At 43.7% G+C, this 23,460-nt stretch overlaps 1 protein-coding gene across 4 annotated transcripts in view; it reads left to right on the top strand.

The window, feature by feature from the left end:
• Window positions 1-23,460, top strand: part of PARP4 (poly(ADP-ribose) polymerase family member 4) — a 1,744,976-nt gene that overhangs the window by 250,697 nt on the left and 1,470,819 nt on the right. For all 4 annotated transcript variants that reach the window (XM_069202293.1, XM_069202292.1, XM_069202291.1 and 1 more), the window contains exons 6-9: window positions 7,199-7,312; window positions 13,612-13,761; window positions 22,643-22,780; window positions 22,889-23,062. In XM_069202293.1, the coding sequence (XP_069058394.1) occupies window positions 7,199-7,312; window positions 13,612-13,761; window positions 22,643-22,780; window positions 22,889-23,062 (576 nt within the window). The remainder of the gene's footprint in view (window positions 1-7,198; window positions 7,313-13,611; window positions 13,762-22,642; window positions 22,781-22,888; window positions 23,063-23,460) is intronic.

Raw genomic sequence — 23,460 nt, 5'->3', positions numbered from 1 at the left:
TTCATACCTCACTCTTCACTCCCTCCGCCGTCATCCTCCATTGTGTTGGAGCCGGGCCAAGCTGGGGGAAGGACAGACTCTGGAGCACCTCTGCGCACCCTTCCCTGGTTGTGGTCACAGTTGCAGTCGTGGTCGGCGGCCAGAAGTTGGTCATAAGTCAGTTTGCCTCTGGCTTGGCCCTCCATCGCTCCCCTTGGCCCCACTAATGCGTCCCCTACGGCAGTGGGACAACCCTGGAAAGAGACCTGAAAAGCGATCTGAATAGGAAGGATAGCACCAGCGAGGCAGCCTAGCGAAAAGGTTGTGGCACTGGTCACTGCCCCCACTTGCCCCCCCAACACCCCTGCCGCCACCACTACCAGTACCAGTGCCAACATCGGCACCACTACACGGCCATCACATCTTTGCTGGAGATGGTGGCTGGAGAGCAGGGCCTCAGCAAGGTAGGGAGGAAAGTGCAAGGGAGAAAGGTGCAAGCAGAGAAGGGGGGGGCGTTCCAAGCCAGACAAGGAGTACACTGGCAGTAGCTCGCCTGTATGTTAGAAGCAGAAATATAAGCATAATCATAAGCACTAGGATTTCAAGAGACAAACAAAGCACCAAGGCCGTATCAAGCTCCAAGTATCAAGTTTAAGCAGGCACAAGCAGAACTAAACAGGAGGAAGGCAGGAGAAAGGCAACAAGGGAAAGGGCAGAAAGCAGAAGCAGGAGTAAAAAGTGACAGGAACAAGGCAAGACAAGTGGTGGGCCCTATTCTAGGTTGCTGAAGCTAGAAAAATCACCAGAACCATTGCAGCCACTGAAGTACTGGAGCACAGGACTGTAATAGCCTCCCAAACAGACTGTTCACTGGCATCTTAGGCCCCTGGGAGAGCTCTTGGAGTTCTGGTGACATTGAAAGCATTGGTAGGCGAGTGCAGTGACTGCTAAGAGTGTGCCTCGGGCCCTCGCAGAAGCAGCCCAGCTAGGGTTGGGTGCGGCTTGCAGGGACCTGGTGAGCCTCACTTGCCTCAGTCTCCATCCTCTCACCCTGCCTCAGTCTCCATCCTCTCACCCTGCCCCACCGAACTGCTGAATACCTGTCCCCGCCCAGGACCTAAGCGCTCCCAATTGCAGGATCTGCAGTCCCAGTTAGAAGTGCAGTAATTACTGATAGGACAATCGAAAAGTCTGCCTTGGAAAGAGAGACTCTGGGATGTCCATCTACGGAGTCATCAACGGAGCCTACGGAGCATCCACCTTTGACGGCAGGTGAGCGTGCTCATGCCCCTCTACCCACCAATGATGCACTAGAGTGGGAGGGGGCATGGCAGCGCCGGAGTCTACGGAGCCTACTGGGCATACCCCTTGGATGGCAGGTGAAGGTGCTTGTGCCCCTTCACCCACCAATGAGGCACTAGAGCAGGAGAGGGTCTGGATGCACAGTCCATCTGGACGAGGCCAGGCCTAAGCCAGGACATACCCCAACACAAGCTGCATCCAGTTCCTATGGAAAACTGGGCTCAACCCCAGCAGTCGGCTGGGAACGGTTGGAAAGGAAACCATGAGGTCAGGAAGAGTAAGAAGATCCCCCCTTCATGAGCCTGAGGGAGGAAAGCACAAAAGGAACCCTCATTCGGCCGCAAAGCATGTGAGCATCAAATTTGATCCTCCACTCAAAGGGATTGAGGCATGCAAAGAAAATAAAGTAAGCAACAGCACTGTTGAAATAGCTCAAGCACGGAAACGCTGCACTGATGAATACCAGCCTATACCATACCATTATTAGCTATCTGAAAGATGCTGGCTCAGCACATTTTTCTATTAACAGTAAGATCCAAGGTTTGCAGACTTCATTACAACCGTTAGTAACAGCTACTCACAGGATAGAAACTCCCCCCCCCCCGGACTAGTCAATGCCACGGCACAAGGTGGACCAAGAATCAGCCCAGTTACGACCACAAGCTCGCTGGTGCTAGGACAACATGGGCTAACTTTCCTGGTGGATGTCATCGCCACACATGAGCAGATCTTGGGGGCAGAATCTCCCAGTTGAGGTGGACAAAGCCATAATACATCAGTCTCTACCACGCTAGGGTTGCAGGGAAGAACCAAAGATACACATGATGGTCAAAAAGGCAAAAGACTCAGTATCAAGGTGCAGAACTCTCAACTCAATGAGTCACTTACCGTCTCCCCCAGAGATCAGAGCATGTTGACTGTGATAGAATAAGGCCAAAGCAGGACAGCAAGGGTGCCAGGCCTCTCATGCTCAAGCTGCACCCAACTTTCTTAACTTAAGAACATGTGATCAGAATACCGCTGACTACGACGGAATTGGGCTCAAGCAAGACAGCACAGTAGTTCAGAACCCTGCCGACTGTGACAGAACATGGTCAAACAAAACAGTATGGAAGCCCAGTTCCCTAAAACTCAGGAGGTGCCTGCTTGGCTACAGGAAACACACGTCCTTATGTTTAGGCCACGCTACAAATCAGTAGCCAAGGGAGACGTTCTGAATAGGGCAAACATCCTTCGGTTGCTATCTCACATCCAGCCACTTCAGGTTTGTGTACGTCAGACCTTCTGGCAATATAGTTCATCAACCCAGAAGTACCATCACTAGAGAAGTCACCAAGGCCACGTGGTGTACAAACTCATTTGCCCAGAAAATCATTTTTGAGAACTGGGGCATAAACATCACTCCATACCGCAAACCTGGGTATCCCCTTCCCTTGTTACTTCTGGATCAGAACAGCGCGCTAGATGGTCAATTTGGGATATACCTGTGCAAGGAAAAAAAAAATACCAGGGCCAGGTAACAAAGACTGATGCAACTCTACTCGGTGATCTGGAACAACTACATTTAAGGGCCCTGAACGGCAGATTTCGGGAAGACTTCCCACCAGTGCCCTCCTATTACTCCACATCCTATTGTGCAATGATAGACTACACTTTTGTCTCCCTCCCACTATTTGAGCAAGTCCTTTTTTGCTACTTAGGCGAAAGTGACCATCGCCCGAAGAGACAGTTTTATCAATCACAGTTCCCAAATTTCACATTAACAGAGCAAGGGAACCCCTCAACACTATCTTTACTGTCAACTACAGACGGATCAAATATACACAAACAAGCATTGAGCATGTATCCCAGTCAGCAATGGCACTAGCAAGAGAATTCAGGGGCAAAACTAGCAGCAAAGTAGTAAAGTGGAAATCTTTCACTACTAAGCTAGGGGAAGTCTTTGCAAAACTGCTTACCACCCCCCTCCAACCAGTATCCGTTGGAATAGCACTCATTTCAAAGACACAAAGGACCTAACTACGGCAGCTCAGAAGATCAATAAGTGCCACTCAAAGGCCCTATCGACGCACACCAGAGGGCCTTTCCCTGCAAGACACCCTGCGACAACAAAAAGTAAGCTGAAGTGGTTAATTAACAGGTCACGTGAAGATAAGATATGGACAAACTTATTTGCAGAGGCCTAATGCAGCAACAGCGTGCGGTTTTGGGGAACAATAAGTAAGCTCACATGCCCCTTGCATGGGGGAATCACTTCCAATATACCGGAAGAGGTTTGGGCAAGACACCTTGGAGATCATTTTAACTGTCCCTACCAGGTGTGCTTTTTAAAATTAGCACCAACCTTGAGATCGACAAGCACTTGCACAAAACCTCTTTCAAAAAGTATCCATCAGCAGTTACGTCCTTCAACAGCAATAAACAACTCGAGCCCTAATAGGATGGACTTAATCAGACGTCATATTGCCAAAGGCAGGAGAGAAGGAGCCCCAGGACTAAATAGTATACCTCCTGCAATCCTTAAACACAACACGGCCTTCTGGGCTGAAGCGTTGGTACCCCCTTTATATCGAAATTGGGCTCACTGACAAAATACCGTCTTCCTGGAGGAGCTCTATAATCTCTCTCATTTTTTAAATTGGGGATAAATCGTTGCAAAAAAACTATCGCATATTCGCCCTCATTGATAATGAGGCGAAGTACTTTGCAGGAACTTTGCTGAAAGACCTGTTAGCCTGGGCTGCAGAAAAGGGTATAATTTCCCTCAACCAAACCGGGTTTTCAAAAACCTCTGGCACAACAGAGAATAGCTTGGCCATCTCACTTCTTATAGACAAGGTGAAGGCCTCAAAACAACCAGTGCATTTGTGCTTTATTGACTTCAGGGCAGCCTTTGACCATGTGGAGAGGTCCAGGCTATGGAGGAAACTCACTTTGGGCCATTCCTTGGCCTCTCCTGGACCCGATAATAGCTCTACACACTGGTACTTGGGTGGAGGTAAAGTTGGGAGTAGACACACACCTCTCTAGGAGGATACCAACCAGCAAAGGGCTGAAGCAAGGGTGCGTCCTGGCCCCCAAACTGTTCAATTTGTATTTAGCCGACCTCACGGGGCCGCTTGGTACCTGCAATTTACACACCTCAGGCTTGGGGGCCAGTCGCTCTTCAGCCTCATGTATTTGGATGTTCTAGTACTAATTAGTTACACCAAGATAGGCCTTCAGCGACTTATTAATGCGACGCAGGAATACTCTGATGAAAACGCTTTGAGTGTTAACTTTGATAGAACATTCACTATGACAATCGGCAACAGGAGGAAGGATCTTCTGGCATACATATAAAAAAGTTTAAAAACCCAACTGAAGGGGCCATCATTCATCCCTCTTCTACATGTAAAACTCAACTATGGGAGATTCCCTCTAGTCATATCATCTTTTAAAAAAAGTTGTCTGGAAATCCATCAAGCTCTTATCTGTAGTAGAGGACAAGGCAAATTTCTCAGGGAGAGCCCATGCCTGGATGACATTAAACTCATTTAATGCTTTGGCGCCTCAGACTTATCTCGGCCTGGGCTTCCCAAGACACATTAAAGAGCTGTTTCTGTGATATCGTTTGGGCTTGTTACCCTGCGCGTCACATCTACGTGCCTGGCTCAGTGATCGACAAACATGATCTGCCGCCTATGCGGCATTGGCATAGAAGACTTACTGCATTTACTATGCACTTGTAAAAATCTGTAAATGGAAAGGACATCACTTTTGAAAAACATCATTCAATGAAAAGGAAGTCCGATCAGGGAGACAGGCTGTGCTGGCCTTCTTTGCCTCTGTTGATCCACAGCGAAATTGTCGGTTGGTAAAATATTTTACTCTAGCAAGCCGGACGCTTCAAAGGCCACCACCATAACTTGATTTAGGTAATGTGTATGTATGCACCTTTGTTTTTTTATTTTAAGCAAGCCTGGCCCTAAAAAAGTCAGTAAGGTCATCAAACCTGCTAGGCACACAGCACTTGACCGGACTATGACTGCAGTTACTGCTCATAGATTCCACCTCGGCCGAGGGTGCTGCCAATAAGTTGGTTTTATGAACAGGGAAACTATGCGATGCGTTGTATTTCAGGAAATCTTTCAACTGATTCAGTAAAAAATGTATATTTTACGCTTGTATGTTGTATGATATGTTTTACATTTAAGTCTTAAATACATCATGGGCGTTTTATGTTTCATTTTTAAATGTTTGGTGTTTTATTTCAATGATTTTACGTAACTTTGCAAATAAAGATGAACTGAACAATATGGCCCATGGGTTGATTCTTCTAAGGTGTGATCATTATTTGATAGCCTTTTAATTCAATCTTTAGTATTATTTCAGAATGTTTTCTAAAATGTTTCTTTAACAATATGTAGCATATTCTTCGTAAAATGAATTCAATTTGCCTATATATAACAATTTGTTGTCTTGGCAAAATGTTCTCCACTGATTGCTTTCCTTCACAGCTCCAGGTGTATCATGTTTCTTGTGTATTCTAGATTGAACATAGTCTAAATATTTTTCTGACAATACCCCACTTTTGCCTCTGGGCCTCTGCTAGTACAACCTCTTGATCTCTCAGTTGAAAAGTCAAAGTCGAAGTACGAAGGGTCCGAGCCACGGCTCTTTTTTGCATATATGTGCCAAAAATGAAATCTGCTTGTAAATTCACTGCTACTGATACACAAAATATAATTTGTGAATATTTCCTTGCAACTGTGGCACATATGGCATTTGTGTATATTTTAAGGATAGCCGAAAGTGTGAACGAGGATGAGAAATTAGCATTTATATATGAGTGTCCTTATGTAAACTATGTAAAAAATAAATACAATGATAACCCACTATATAGGCATTTATATGCATTTGCAATGTCCTTCCAACACCCATCGAACCACCAAACGTGCTCCTCAATAAGGTAGTTTTGTAATAGTCTTGAACAAGCATTTGCAATGCAATGGGTGTCGCATTTGCTCGCGTTAGAGCTCTTAATGTTGTAAACTCGTAACCATACTTTTCTTGCCACATAAATTAAAAGTAAAACAGTTTCACACAAGCAAGCCATTTCAAAGCACCACAGCATCGGCATGAAGGAGCACTCAAAAGGAAAAAGATGTTCACTTGTAGTCAAACGTATCGGCAAAAGTGCAATTAGCCATGTAACGGGGCGATGCCCAAGGCGGTAACTAAACTGCCCCAAGGAGGAAAAAACGTAAAGTATTTACAAGCAAAAATAGAGGATTTTTGAAGGGCAAGTCCACAAACGAGTGATAGTGATGGGCGTGCGGTGGGCGTGGTTAAAAGCCCAGATACATAACAACACGTCGGAAATGCAGCGCATGCACGCTAATGTGCTCGACCTAAATATGGCAACTGGACACCAGCAGAACACAGAAAGCTACAAGAATCATAAATCATCTTTTTGTGCTTGGGATTTAGAAGAATGAGTAAAATTACTCCCTTACCTCCATTGCATAGGCCAGTGGTTCCCAACCTGTGGTCCGGGGACCCCTGGGGGTCCGCGAAGACATCTCAGGGGGTCCGTGAGAGCCTAGAAAATTAAAAAGTATTAACAAATATTGACAAATTAGGTCCCCGACTTCCAGTAATGACTCAGGCGGGGGTCCCCGGATTCCCATAATGATTCAGTGGGGGTCCCTGGGTTCCATTAATGTTAAATTGGGGGTCCACAGAAATCAAAAGGTTGGGAACCACTGGCATAGGCATAAGTTTATACATGAGCAGATCCAACTTTTTCTGTATAATCAAGCCCTGCATCAGGTTAAACAAATATCTGGCAAGCTAGTAAGTTTACAGTACTGTGAGTTTTCTTAATGTAATTTCTTACATGGGCGTGCTCTCAAATTAGTTATTTTATTTACAGGCTCTTTCAAGGCTGCCTAGCGAAGTTGCAGTTATTGAGTTGCAGTGTTTAACAGGACAATTGGATTTACCTTTTCAAATTGTGGTTCATTTGGGATCATCGAATGGAGTACAGGTAATGATCTGGTTTCACAACTTTTTACTTGTATTGAGTAAAGAGCAATGGAGGCCCCTAAATGTAAACTCTAAAGTAAATATGTACTATTACGAGGAACTGCAGTTAGTGCACAATTGGTATTTCACCAACTTCATTTATTTGAGAGGCTGTTTTGATTTATACCATTGTTCTATCATACTACATTAATATGTTTGAGTGAACTGATTGCAATTGCTGTAAAAAAGAGGGCTGTCTACCTTTATTCTTTATGCCTGCTTATCAAAATTAATGATAATATTGGATATTAGAATTTAAGAAGTGCATAAGTATTAAGCAACCCTTGGTACAGCACAGATGGTGGGATGGAATGAATTATATGTATCCTTGATGTTATTTCTTTATGCTTCCTTCAGCACTAGGCTGCTTGAGATCAGAAAATGGCCAAACTGAGATGAGTGGCTGGAAAACATTGACTGGAAAAAAGTTGTTTCATAAATGTTTTCTAGTGAATAAATAGAATGAAACAAGGTTGTGGCTGCAAAGAATTGATGTGTTCCTTATAGGGCAAGTGTACTCGGAACATGGACAATCTAGTCCTAAGTAGAGAGAATCATTTACAGTGAAGTGGAGAAGGGGTCAGGGATTAGTAAGGGGTTTATAGGATCCAGGAAAGTGGAGCGTGAAGGTGTAATAAGGGGGTAGTATAGTTCATTGATTGATAGCGTTAAGGTATAGTCAAGAGCTTTTAGGGTTCTTGGAAGGGCAGTAGTATGGTTTTTGTACGGTTATGGGAATGGTAGCACTGAGGGATACTTCTGGGCTTTAAGTGTTCAGGGATGGGAAGCATTAAGGGGTAAAGTGTAATTATTATTTGTCCAATTAGATACATTAATGAATGCTTGTAATATTTATTATAGTCGAGATTTTAAAGGTCACCTATATTGCATACAACCTTAGGAATACTGGCAAGTGGTAAAGCCACAAATGTATTGGGGAAAATATGCCTTTATAGCATTTTTCAGAACTCAGTCATATTTCACCAAGCTGTTCAGTGAAGACATGCCGTACCAAGAGACCATGCATCGAAGCACCACTGCAAGCCATTATTTGGCAAAATGGAGGCTGGTGACTTTGTGCTGATAGACCAGAGTCATTTTCCTGATATATGGTAGGGGACTTGATTCTGTAAATAGGCCCTATGAATGCTCTCTGTATTAGGTGATGATCTTAAAAGCAATATCTTCTGGGTCGGTAGCCACTGGAGAGTACATAGAACAGGTTATCTATTATGTAAAGATTTAAGGTTCAGAATGATTATTGCACCTATATTTTGTAGTGTATGGAGTTTATGAGCTGTTACCAAATCTGAGTTAAATAGTCCATTTGCAGGAGGAAAGTTCATAGTTAACTTGCTTGGAAGCATTACTAATCTGCTTTGGTCCTCGTGTTAATTAAGACACGTTTGAGCCCATATACATGTCTGAATCGGCAGATCAGGAGTGTCGAATTGTGTGAAATATATACTTGTTCAAGGTACGGAATGTTTCAGAAATCTGTACCAACTTGCCCCTTTTGGTGCTGTACAATGCGGTTACAAATGAAGGCAATGTTCTTATTATGTTGGCACAATGGCTTGGGTGGTCGAAACATCAAATTTAATCTTACACCCATATTTTTTCACCCCGATTTTTTGAGATTTCAACCATATTTGTGATACTTGCTTTTAATGGAAAAAGTCCTGGGTCTATCTCAATATATTTTTAATAATTGTATCCCTGTGATTATCTAATAATCATGTATTTAAGAACTCCCAGTAATAGCCGAGTTCGCCAGGGTGGTATTCACCTACCTTGGTGTGAAAAATCACAGATGAAGGTATGCCGCGAAATATTGTTGATGAGATGATTTTTCAAAATCTTTTAAGATTCCTGTAGAATAATCATAACTAACAAAGGCGTTTTTCTAGTGGTGACCTGGCACCTTTGTGAGTATGGTGTTCTTATTATGTCAGAGCTCTTCTCTGATAATTGCTTCTTTGGATATACCAGACCCGAAATAGTTTTACACTCTTTGTTAATCTTTTGTTAAAATATTGGCATGCATTAAACACATTTTAATAAAAGATACCACTGCAAAATGCCATTTAAAGTTTCATAGTGGTAAAGTGAAATTTTGTTTTTCAAGTTGTATTTGTTTTTGTGCACATTTAATTTTGAAAGCAGACTATCATCAGTCTTGCTTTCAGGTGGTTGGATGTATTCACATATAATGAGGGAGCATTCTGGAAGCATAATACTTTGTTCAAGGTTGCAAATGTGTACACCTTCTTATACTTGAACCACTGTCAGTAATGCAAGAGGAACTCACAGTTCACTGCATTTCTTTAGAGTGCTTGCTTTAATAGTAAAGGCTTTCGATTTATGAATCACATGCGCAAGTTTGAACAATTTATACACGTGGATACAAAGCTTGGCCTAGTGGCAGACAGCCCTCTTTTACGGATCAATACTGTGGTACTATAAAATGGCAGCCAAATTAGTTGTGCTGCAGGATGTTTGGCCTAATCTAATGGACTAAAATTGAGAAACTAGTTGTCCTTGATTACAAACAGCATCAGGAGATAGGAATTCCGCACCCATGGAGATACTGCCTTGCAGCATTTTGTTTCTTTACAGTGGACGACTTCCCTGAGATTTGCCTCTGGTAAATCAAAAGATGTTTGAATCAGGTACCACAACAGGTACAGATCAAATGAGGGATCATACAAAGACCATTTTGACTTAGGTGGAGGCATGGCCATATGCCAGGGTGGGCTGACCCTAGTCCTTAGTTTTTTAATGATTACCCTGGTGCCTATTGGGCTTTCTGCCCTCCTAGGTTTGCCCCAATCTGACTCACGAGGATCAGAAAGACTGTATTGTCCCCTTTTCCACCCGGAGCACAGATTATGGGCATACCATCAATCAGCGCAAAAGTATCAGCTACCTGTGGGGCAGAAGGACTCTCTTACACCTTCTGGTGTGAGGCCAGGGTGGGTCTGTATCATTTTCTTAGGTGCTGTTTTGAAATTCCTGGTTTTTAGAGGGCTTTCTATCCTCCCGAGCAGGGGACAAATTTAGGCAATGCCTCCCTTGCCATTCTGCCTAGAGGGGGCAGAAAGACTGTATTGCCCCATCATAGGGGGGCATAACATTGATGCCCTCCTATCGTCCTGTCATTGGGGGGGGGGGCAGAAAGCCTGTATTGTTCTATTGTCTAGTGGGCTTTCCACTTTACCATGGGCAGGTTACAGGCAAACCCCCAGTCAGGGCAAATTTCCTACCCAGGTAGAAATACACTATTACCCCCTCAAGTGTGAAGGATATTGACAGAAATCAGGTTTGGCCGTTCCCGTTTTGTAAAATCCCTGGTGTCTAGTGGGTTTTTCTGCTTGCGGTAAAAAAAAACGTTGTCTCTTTTTTACGAGGGGGTAGATATGTTGTATTTACCCCATTTTGCTCTATGCCAGGTTAAACCACCCAACCTCTCTTTGTTCTTTCAGTTTAATTCCTGGGAGGTGAGAGATTGTGGGTAATCACCCCATCTGCCCCCCCAGAGATAGGAACAGAAAGACTGATTGTGGCCATGGGGAGAACAAAGGCTCATTGACCTCCCCCTCCCAACTCAACTTATGCCCTAAGGTAACTATAACTTGCGCTCCCAGCATCATCAGTGATATTATAGAATATGTCATGAATGATGTAATGTGGGATATTTAGCTGTAATGGCAAGGGCGCAAGTTATGGTTACCTTAGCACATGAGTTACAAAAACTATAACTGGTGAATTTTAGTGTTTTTTTTTTTTTTTTTTAGTTTCAAACGTAACATTGTCCCTGAATTTATCAAGGGGTGAGGATACCAATATGTATGAAGCAGATCTATCATCTCTCCAAAAATCACCAATTTGTTTATCTACCACAGGGGTTGGAGTCCTTGTGGCCTCAGTGAGGCTTGAGGAGGGGGCTGCGCGCCCCTCTGCTTTCAAATGACACAGGGCCATGGGGGATGGAGTACCTGGGGCTGTGATCGGTCCAGGGAGGAGGCCCATGCCACTCTCCCTAGCTATTACTTTTTGGCCCCAGGGGAATGGAGAGAGGGGCTGCTTACTCCCTCCCCTTTGTTGTGCATGGAAAGCCCTGGCGGCTATTTCATTTTATTTTTAATATGCTGCAATCCAGTGGGAGTCCCATGGGATTCCTTGAAGGATCGTGCCTTACATATTTTTTTAAATTATTCTGGCCTGGGGGTTATTCCTCTGCCCCCTTATATCTTTATATCTCAGAATAATCTGAGACGGCTGACTAAGCGTCTGATTTAGATATTGATGGACAGGTTACTCAACCACAACGGTGACAGATATCCCGTCTGCCAAAATCTAAATCCATTATTTACTATGGGATGTAGATTTCGACAAACGGGATATCCGTCACTGTTGTGATGGAGTAACCCATCCGCCAATATCGAAATCAGGCCCTAAGTCCCTGAGTCCTGTAATGCCTGCCAGCAACAGTTTTTCTCATGTTGCGGGCAGCCAATCAGAGTTTTTCTCCGCTGGAGCCTTACTCCTTCGGAAGCGAGTTGGTACAAGGGGAAAAAAAGCCCCCCTAGGCCAATCAGAATGCTTTCCTTTTTTAAATTGGATATGAGGGGCTCTTGCGATATACACTAGGACCCAACCGTCCAGATATACAAATGTTTTGAACCTTAATATCTCAAAAACAACTGAACAGATCTATGCTAAATCACAAAATGCACACTTTCCGGGCCAAGCCCTGCCTTCCTGGCAAATTTGGTGAAATTCCCTTAAGCAGTTTTTGTTGTGGCACTGTTCAAATAAACTCTATGCAAGGGGATTTCACATTTTGGACCCCCCCCCCCCTCTTTATTACTGGGCTCGCCCTCAACGGATCACTCCGAAACACTCTATGATGGAGCTGAGGTGGATGAACTTCATTTTGAAAAGTTTTGTAAAAATGCATTAAATGGTGCCAAAGGTATTGGTAAACCAATAAAACGTTCTTCCTGTTGTTGAAACCAATACCTAAATGTAACTACCCACTGGCCAGTGGGCAATAAAAAAGTAAACAAATACCCCACCCACCCCTGCACCCCTCCCCTACCTATTTTGTCAGAGGGCGAAGAAAGATGTGCCGTTTTTAATGTCACCGGAGCAGTGATGTGACCTTGTACCAGTTCACCACAATTTGTTATGTTATAACAAAGGATTTTAAAGCATAGTAATACTTATACAAGTGTCCTGTTGCTGAGGAGATAAGGCCAGGAAAATGTAAAGTATTCAAAAAATCTATCATGAGTAGACACAAGTTTGTAGTGCTTTACAAAACTATAATTAAAAAAAAACAGCTTTGTTGAGCCGTGGAATAATTGTTGGATAATTGTTATTTATAGAAGCTTCATCCTTGCTACCATGGTGGTTATGTCATTACTCATGTAGAAGCGTTTGATTGTTCATATTGATAGATGCTTATTATCTGATTATCACTCCTTATAGTTTCTGCTGGCTGAGCCCATAAGATTAGCATAGCCTACCTCAGCTGTCAGCTGTCTGAGATTGTGAAATGCATCTAATATGATGAGCAGCCTTGCAGTTGAAGGACTGAGATTGTAATTTCTATGTAGTATGTAATTTTCCAATTGATCCTCTTTTTAAGTATATTCTCATTCATGTTGTTGGGTAGATAATTCACTTGAAAGGGGGTGGTTAGGAAAGTGGGAGGTAAATGTTCAGGAAGATGTCTTGGGAAATTATAGAAGGCCGTATGAGAGTAGAACCCCCATCTGCCTTTGAACGGATCACTTGTTCGCTCTGCTGATTTGCTCGGTACACTGATTCTAGTACACCTGGGATTTAGATACCATATTTTTAAAAGTGGTGCACTTTGTGTCAAACACCACTGTGGCTGATATTATTCCAGTATAGGCGGCAATCCTAGCTGCCTCCTCTGCAACTGTGAATGTCACTAGAATGAAGAAGCTAATTAGAGTTAATATCTGGTAAGGCTAAGAGTGCCTGAAGCAACTTTAGAGTGAGTACCGGAATGTTATTAACAAATAATATTTTCAAAGAGTTATACACCACTAGAATCATTTCACCAAGTATATATATATGTTTAATGACTCCTCTTCGACCTCTTTTGATTTGCCTAATGCTAAATGACTGCTACTGCTCTGTGTGTGTGTGTGTGTGTGTGTGATAAATATAGCAAACAAAATATTGAACATACATCATTGAATAAAATATGTTTTTAATTTACAGAGCAAACTGAATTACTTTCAGTTTGAAACCTCTGAAGAAGCCTGCAAGAAATATCATTTCTGTGTGAAAGACTTGAAGAACAAAGGTTACATATTAAGGAAAGGAGTTCCACAAGATGCAGTCCACTTGACTTCTGAAAAGCTTAAAGAGGTTACAATTTTTTTTAATTTGAACATTTCTGCTGAAGTGTTTTTCATGTTAAATTCAACAATGAGGAAAAAAAGAAAAAATACGTACACTCTCATTCTGTGAGAAATCAAGGTCCTTTTTTCTTGTCATTATACCTTTATGATCATCATCTTGCATTTAGTGATCTAATAATTATTTTTTATTTCTGTTAAAAACGTTGAAATGCAATCACCAATTTGTTAAATAAACCTATACCTGCCTTGTTAGACTTACAGTGCAGATTCTTATTTACACTGTACATTATGCAATTTTTTTTACTGCTTCAGCTGTCCTGCAGAATTACAAATCCGTGCTTTCTTAGACCACACTGCTCACTTACCAAGTATCCCACTGTATAGACTATACAAAACCTGTGGCATTAAAGAATGATGTTATGCTCCAGTGCCTGTGATTCATTGCACTGGTCTTAGTAAATATCATGTAAGGAGTTCCCAGATGTCTTTGGTATGCACTATAGGTGGTATAAGGGTACTATGCATTTCTGTGAAATTGTTAAAATACATCAGATCTCTGAGGCACTCTTCTGCCATCAGCATTGTGTGTTATCCCCAGTTCATGGTTATCCTTTGCTTGGCTAGCAAAAAAGGGGTGGTGATCCCTTCATGAACCTCAGAAGCCCTTTCAGTGTTGATGTTCTGTTCTGTGTTCTGTCGTATCAGTTACAATTTCTATAACTGTTTACCAAATTCTTCATATGGGTGGGCATTCGAATACCATATGGTAGAACCCCGCATAGTCATCCACACTTCATGGGCAAATATGCAGCTGGGGAAAATTTGTTTTTTGCTGTCTAGCTGGATTGAAGTATATATCCTGTGGAGAAACCTAAAATGGAGTAACTTATAGCAGTTGTTCATAGATAGAAGCTGAATTGTGAATTCCAACGTAAGGAATATTAGTGGATTCTGTGATATGTTTTGCTGGTGAGTTTAATTAGGCCCCTCCCAACCCCCATTCCAGCGTCCTGCAGGCCCAGTAAGTTGTAGATGCTACATGTACCTGTTTTTGTGGCCGTAGCAGACCCCTTGGAAGCACCGAAGAGGGGATGATCTCCTCTGCTAGTTCTCTTGCAGAAATTAAGTACAAATACGTGTATCTGGGTGGAACCATTGCCTTGCATGGTAGTACTGTGCTGCAAAGTAGTATATTTTGAGTTCCGGTATCTCGAAGCCTCCACACTCGAATGGGAGTGTCATCGTTTTCCAACCTATTCAAAATAGCTTATTTGCCCCTATCACTGAAATCATTAAAGTCTTGAGGGTGAAGAAGAAGTATTTGGTTAGTAGAATGTTCATAAAAAGGTAGGAACCTTTCGGTGGAAAACTCATTTTAATTAAGGGTACTCTACTGGCTTATGAAAGGGGAATTGTTATCCAGAAATGTATCTGATGTGTACGTTTACCAATAGCGGTCTATAATTAAATCTAATCACCAACTTCACTTCCCTATGGAGCTTCACTTGTAAGAATCTAGCTGAGTCTTCCACCCAGTGTATTAGAAACTCCATATCACTTTCCTGCATGGAGCTCATGTTTGGGAATTAATCAGTTTTGTCCCAATTAATTGTGAGCCTGGAGAATCAGCAAACCGTATTACCTCCCTGATAAGGGGCATAGGTTCATCTTGTGGTCCCAAACGAATAGTAATACTTCAACCACATATATGGATAACAGGAGGTGGCCCCTAGAAAAGGTGAGTCCTCTGTGCAAATGATTCTCATGATGGTGGTGATCTTGAGGATCCATCGCTAGGATAAATGGCAGTGGTGACAGAGGGCACCACTACCTTGATCCATTACCTATATGGATAACCTTCGCTGTAAAGCCATTTGACATTTACCTAAACTGTGGGCTTGGCGTGTAGTAGTTTTAATCAGTGCAATGAAATTTGAAGATTGAACCACACTTAGGAGAGCCTCTATCAGAAAAGGCCATTCAAGTGAATCAAATGTGTATTTGGCATGTAGCAGGGCAACAGCGGCTTTAATATCAGGATTCAGTTAGTGTAGCACTGCAAATACTGTGCAGAAATGTAAGGTTGTTGAACTGTGAGTGACAAAGCACGATTGAACTTGTGAGACTATGCTCTCAAGCAACAGTGAGATTCAAGATGTGATATTTTGTTTTGATAATTGTGTAGAGAACTATGTGACGTACATTTAGTGGGGTCCCTTCCATGCTTATCTATTAATGATATGATATAATTGCTTTCCTCAAGATGGCTGTGGAATGCCACCCTTCAATGCTGTGGCAGCCTTTGTCGCTCAAGTATTGTCTATGATAATCTTCTGTCCACAGTAGTGCGACTTTACCTAAATAGCTCTTAAAAGAGACATCGGATTCTGATGTTGAGGAAGTGTACAAGCGTGCATGCTATTGGGTTAATTCACCTAATATACTTTTGCTGTTAATTAAAGAATCTCACTGTTGTTGTCTATTTGTGCAGTGCTTGTCTCATGTGTTCAATGCTGAGGAGCCAGGATAGGGACCTTCAAGGTCTTTCTGCTTCTCCATACTTCCTGGCTAATGCTTATTTACCTAGGGAATCGACCTCTTTGTCTGCTAAATCTCAATACTGATGCAACAGCCAGTTTTGCCCTTCTTATATGAGGTTAGTGGGCACTTGAACAATTTTGCTTTCTGCTACTGTTTTTTCTCAATCCAAGCATGCTAATTGCCTGCTAATGTCTCCTAAGTGTGCCTGCATGTTTCGTTATTGGTACCCCTCTTACATTGGCCTTAAAAATGTCCCGCAGAGTAATTCCTTCATATTTTTGATGCAGGTTAAAGTTAATAAATTACCATATTAGTATGCAAGCTTCCTTGCAGTAAGAACTATAGCAAAATACCTACAAGCTCCCCACTACCATGCAAAAGTAAATTGTCGCCCTAGGGTCAGGTGAGTCTCTTGAAAAAAACGGCGCATCTATTGTGTACTTTTCCAGATAAGTGAGTATTTATGTTGTTTCACGGGGGATTGTTAATCTCTCTAATATTACAAGTGAGCCATGTGATCTGTTTCTTATGGTGCTTCTTGTAATATACCGTGTAATGTGATGCAGCTGCAGTTTTAAGGTTTAAGGCTGTCTGCAACTGAATCATAATGTCAGGGGCATAGCATGGGGGGGCAGAGTGTTAGGGGTGTTACATCCCGCTAATAAATCTATTTTCTGATGAATAGTTGGGTACAGGTATATTCAGTCGGGTACTGCGTGGTTAGTCGGATTTCAGCAGGGATTTTTACACACAGACACAAACACACACAGACTCTCTCACTCTCTTCTTTGAAAGTCCTCAAAAATATGGATCTTTTACCAAATATTGTGTTATCTCTCTTAGTTACTCCTACCAATCTGCATTTGTCTTGCTTTCCACTGCCTCTCTCGTGCACCCTGCTTGTTGTATAACATATTTAAATATTATATGTCAGTCTAATTGTCGTAAAATCTGAAGCTCACCCCCGCCCCCCAATCATACTGACCGCGCCACCCCCTGCATAATGTTGAGTGTTACTAAATGTAACAATAACAACGTATCAGTAACAAACCCTCAGGAAGCCTCCCACACCCTACCCACACTGACTGCTCCACTCACTGTTCATTAAACAAAACGTGGTGATACACACCATGGAAAGAAGCATCGCTCCACAACATACAACTGATAGGTATAAGAAGCTCAATGACGTGGGCGTGGGCAATCTTAGGCAATTTTCTCACAGGATGCATCCCTCTTAATTGCCCTCTTGGACCGTTTCCAGTCCCCTCCGCCCCAGGGGCATTGCTGTATATGATAAGCCAGGCCCACAAATCTGCATGTCCGGTCTCAAGAAGCATAGAGGAACAATTTCATTCACCATCATGTCGTTCCATAGGCAAGTGCTCTGTCTCATATGTAGGCAATGAACTGCTTGCATTTTGCTTTGCTTTCTTTGAGTGCCTCTGCTGCATTTGTTAAAAAACTGTGCTTTCCCATTGGATTCCACCCTAAGGGTATAACGTTGCATATTTTATGTCTCACTGTCAAAGAACACGGTTGGCCTCCACAGATTTGCGTCTGGTATCCTGCACTATGGGGATGAAGTCAGGATAGATGGAGAGTTTCGAGCCCTGGTGTTGTAATGGGCCCTTTTCTTGAGCCAGCTGAAGAGCTTTGTCATAGTTTCAATAGTTTGGTAATCATGCAATTACAGGCCTTGGTTATGCACCCAGTGGTGGCTTGGGAACTAAGGATATATGTATTCATTCTTCTAGAAGGAACTTTGAGAAGCTGTTGCTACCACTTAGGTCGACCAATAGTCCCTCCACATGTCTCCATCCACCCAATGTTTAAGGATTCCAACAAGCCAAGTACCCTTATGTTGTTGTGGCATGACTGTGCTTCCAAGTCTGCATTTCTGCTGGCAACAGCTAAGGGTGGTTTCTCCAGTTTAGTAATTTTGACCCTGCTTTCGGTGGTATCATCTTCTAGGTCCAGCATCCTCCTTTCAGCTGCATCATGTTTGGGAGATTGTCTATCGATTCGCTTCTTAGGCGATCCAATCACGTTGTGAGGGAATCTATTTTTGTGTTGATGGCCTGAACGCTGGCTTTAATTCCAACAATGTGGAGGTAGTATTTGAATTACCATCTTGTATTGTAGTGTCTGCTGGTTCATCCTCACCCTCTGCTAGTTGACCCGCTCTTTGTGTGGTTTTGCACTGATCAAACATCAATTTGCCCTGTTTAGTGTCACCTTTTCCCATGTCTGCCTCTCCCTAAAGGTCGGCTGGTTTAATGCTGCTAGCATTTGAGGATATTGGCAAGTAGCATGTAGTGAGATCAGAGGTGAGTCTCAGTAAGAGAGGTAGTGGGATCAATATGGAATATATTACTGATAGCGCCTTGCCTTCTTCTTCATTGTCTGTTAGTCCCACTAGTGAACTATGATGTCTGTACTCTCGTCATAATAGATTACCAGGCAGGCTTTCCAGCAAGGGTAGTGGAAACAAATGACAGGCTCCAGGGCGGACCCCTTGAGTCCAGACCTTAGTTGAGTTAGCGTGCATAGGGGTGACATACATCGCATGTGGCTATATGTATCAATTGAGGTTTGCAGTGCCGCATTGGAAGCATATCCTTCCAGACTCTTGAAACAGGACGCACACCTGAGCCACGTCAATAGACTTCTCATTGTACCATGCTGTGTAAGCACCCAGTCCACCAGCCTGTATGTTGGAGTTCTGGGGTAAGTTTGTTGTAGCCCTCCTGACTCAGCAGGAGGGGCAGAGGGGCCTTTGGCTCACCAGCGCCTGCTGTTGCAGCCAGGCCTTTGAGGGTGATTTCCCAGTATGAGCCATGATGTGTAGGCAGCTTTCTCTGCAGTTCTGAAGTATCTTTTTTGCTCCAGGTTCCCCCATGATAAAAAAGCACTACCCTCTGCTGGATGTCCAAGAGGGTGGCCAGATGCACCACTTCTTGCCCAGCGCATGTTGTGTTGCTGTGGATTGCCGCACTAGGCAGCTATCTTGTTTGCCCGCATGCCCACCCTCTTTCCTCCTGATCTGAAAAATCTTACCTGCAGCAATCAATTGCCATTTCTATTTATGATCCATGGCATGCTGAATAGTGTTGCACTTTCATAGATAGCCTACTGTCTACGGATAGGTGCTTGACTTGAAGATCTTTCAATGCTTCCTTTAGAGGAATAAATTCCATGACCTCATGCTCACTGAGCACAATATTCCTTTATTATCACTTTGAAAATCTGGAATTGGACCCCATGATGACTTTACCTCCCTCTTAAAAAACACTACGCAAATCTTACAGGAGTTAGATTATATTTATGTTGTTGATCATTAATATTAACTGCCAGGAGCTACGTGGCTGTTTTTTTTTTGTTTTTGTTTTTTTACCACAGCTGAGTGTGTAACATCCCCATCGCTGAGTGTCTCCCCCAGAGTACACCATGTTAAAGCCTCCTTCAAAGTATGGAAATCATGACCAGGTTTTTGTAGCATTCAGTTAAACAACTGTAACTATAAGATGTCATTTTATTTAACCATCTATTCTAGCAAATAGATTATTCCACGTGCAGGACTTCGACGGCCTTCTTTCTGAAATATGTGACTCTTTTTCACTTTGGCAGTCAATCACTCTACCAGCATTCTTTGCTCCCTCTCGCCCTTCGAAAGAGGAGGTGAAGGTCCATCGTTTGGACTTTATCAGGGGTTAATCATTTCAATTAATCGTTTCTAGGACCATCAAGTAGATGATCAGCTTTTTGTGGAGTTCTCAAGAGCAAAGAATGGAAAGACTGTGCAGAAGAGGATGCCTTTGAGGTGGATAGTCCCATTACATTAAGGTCTGCTACATATTTACCAAGAAGCAGACCCCAGAAAGGTCTGAGAGTCCATTTTACCAGGGTCACTATGTTGGCTCCAAGGTTGTTTGTCCTTGCTATCTGCTAGGCTGCGACCTGTGCGCATTGGTGCATATGTTCCTAAACACTATTACCTTTACAGTCAGGTTCAGCAGGAAGGACACTTCACCCACCCAGTTCTGCAAGACACATAGGCCCTCATTCTGACCTTGGCGGTCTTTTCGCAAGACCGCCGAGTTACCGCCGCGGTGAAGACCGCCGACCGCGGCGGTATGCCGCTGTGCGCATTCTGACCGCTGGGAGCGTTCCGCCGGAAAACCGCCAGCAGCCACACTGGCGGTCGGCGGGAAAGTGGAGACTGGTCAACCTCCACCGCCACGCCAGCAGAACACCGCCCACAGAATTACGACCCACATTTCTGTGTGGCGGTCTTCTGTTGGCTGTCTTCTGTTGGCGGTCACCTCCCCATGGCTCCTGTCACCTCCCGGAGGACCAACGCACAAGGTAAGTTGATCGTCCGTGAGGGGAGAGGGTGGGGGGGTGTTGTGTGAAGTATGCGTGCATGGGGGTGTGCGTGGGAGTGTGTAGAGGGGGTGTGTGAGTGCGTGCATGCGGGCGGGGAGTGCTGCTGTGCCTATGGGCAATGTGTGTAGTTTGGCGGGTGCGCATGTCGGCATGTATGTGTGCGGGTATGTGTCCCCGTTGTGTATGTGTGTGTGTAGGGGGTGTGTATATGTGCATGTAGGGGGTGTGTGCATGTCGGGGTGCGTGTATGTGCATGTCGGGGTGGGGGTGGGGAGGGGGTTCGTACCACCTCTGGGGGGTGGCAGGGGGGTGGAGGGTGTGGGGGGAGGACTCGGGGGGGCAGTGGGGGGTGGGGGAGACCCCTATCAGTGCCAGGGAAGGAATTCCCTGGCCCCGATAGTGCCTACCGCCATGGTTCGCATGGCGGTTCCCGACCGCCAGAAACCGCGGCGGTAAGCAGGGTCATGATACCGTTGGCGGTCTTGGGTCGACCGCCGGACCGGAGTGCGCAGACTCCAGCCCGTCGGTCATGACCGCCGTGGCTGTCGGAGTGGGGAAGTGGCGGTCGGTCGCGGCGGTGACCGCCGCGGTCAGAATGCCATTTTTAATACCGCCGGTCTGTTCGCGGTCCGACCGCCGTCTCTCCGCCGACCGTCAAGGTCAGAATGAGGGCCATAGTTGTGATTCCACTCCACAGAGCTTCCTCCTTTGGGAGGTTCTGCATTGATATCTATTCTAAGGTGAAGAATCTGCAGAATGCTCTCTCTAGTGACTACTCTATCTAACTGCAGATTCCTTACTGCCCTCCCACTTCACCGTTCAGTAAAGTGGCTTCTCTTTAACATCTTAAAAAGTCCTAAGTTAGTATTCTGCACACTGCAACAATTGTTAATGCTTTGCATCTGAGGATGCAAAAGGGAAATTAAAGAAACTGACCTCAGTGCGCAGGTGTGGTGCTGCTTATATGTATTTCCTTTCTATAACTTTCATGGCAGTATGGAGTCAGTGTGAGCAGTGGCGTAGCATGGGTTGTCAGCACCCGGGGCAAGGCAAGTAATTTGCGCCCCCTAACCCGGGGCAAGGCAAGTAATTTGCACCCCCTAACGCGTGGATTTAGTCTCTTCCAAGATGTTGCGCCCGGTGCGGCCGGCCCCCCCTGCACCCCCCACGCTACGCCACTGAGTGTGAGGCAGCATGACACCATCTATCGGTGCATAGGAGCACTGCTACAAATTTCTCCTAATCCAGCCTGGCACTTGGAGGACATTTGAGGTTGAGGAATCTGTATTTAGAGTATTCACCAGAAAGAGCATTACTGAAGGTAAGTGACTTGCTCTTTATGGTTAGATGTGGATTTTTCGTCATTAGAGAGAAATTGTACCTACAAAAACAGGTGAATGGCTACAAATTTATAGATTTGTTTGCATTCTCATCTGTCTTGATGGCGGTTTCCCACAGGCAAAATTACTACTGTCAAGACCATTCTGTTTTCCGGGTGCCACTGGTAAGGAAGCACCTCAGTATTTTAAGGTGCATGAGAGAGAGAGAGAGAAGGGTTTTTCCACAGGAAGAAAATATTTTTTCCATACAGGAACAAAAAAAAAATGTACATATGCAAATAGTGGCATATTTCTGCACATTAAATCTTCCACTTCATTGAAATTCTTTGTTGTTATGGGTTAACGTACTCTTTGAAACTGCAGTTGTTGTACTTTTCGCCGGGTACTCCTAGAAGTTTTTAAGATTTACATAAAAGTTAGAACCTTTGTGCAAATGTAAGATTAGGCTTACTTAGGCAAGTTTCAGTTTTCTTCCCGATACTTTAACAGTGGAGCTGTTGCTTGGTATGAGGGACAGGCTGCTTAAGGGGATGGGTGACTATAAATGGGGCACTGAGGCTAACTTTAAAAAGAAAATTAAAACAAAACTTTTTCTAAATAAATTGTTCTTATTTTTAACAGATGCTTCTTCAAGATGCTATAAATGCAACCACTGTATCCGTCGAGATCAGTACTTTTGTGGAACTGATCTGGGTTGAAGCGCTTGGTCACCTGGACCATATACTTCTCCATCCAGTGAACAGAATCAGTCTCAACGATGTAAGTTGTCATTCTGTGTACTGAGGTCCACATTGATAATGGCAATTGCAGGTTAATGTGCAGTTTCCATGGCTCATGATTAATTTGAGTGGCATTGTGGTTTCAAAGGTGAGCAAAGCAGAAGGCGTCCTGTTGCAAGTGAGAAAGGCGTTGGATAAAGGAGACACCGTAGACACTCTGATCCCATTGATGTCAGAGTTTTATCGAATTATCCGCCATAAAAACGAAAAAGACCTGGACATCAACAAGAAGCTTTTATCCACAAAAGAAACCCTCTGTCAGGTAAAACGTGACTGGTTGAATGCTTTATTGCAATGTTTTCTTTCATTAACATTAGATAATATTCTCATGAACTTTGCTGTATTTTATAATGAAGAGCATTGAACATGTTAAACAAACAGGCCAGTGATTTGCATATGGTTTGACTGGAGAGCAGAAGCCTAAAAAAGGAAAAGGCTTTACCATAAACACAGGTTACAAACAAATGCATAATGACATATGGTGGCTTGTAAGGCAGTATGTGTCTTGGATGTGGACCCCTATATATGGACATGTTTAGAACATTTTAACAAGTTTCCTGTAGACATCGTACATGTTTTAATGGAAAGGCTGGAAAGTATGGGAATCAGTCTTGAATCAGGAATACCCCAAGCTTACTCATTTTCAGAGAGAAGGGTGCA

Source organism: Pleurodeles waltl, chromosome 8 (genome assembly GCF_031143425.1).
Source record: "Pleurodeles waltl isolate 20211129_DDA chromosome 8, aPleWal1.hap1.20221129, whole genome shotgun sequence".
NCBI classification, from domain to species: Eukaryota; Metazoa; Chordata; class Amphibia; order Caudata; family Salamandridae; genus Pleurodeles; species Pleurodeles waltl.
This window is presented reverse-complemented; position numbering and strand designations above follow the sequence as displayed.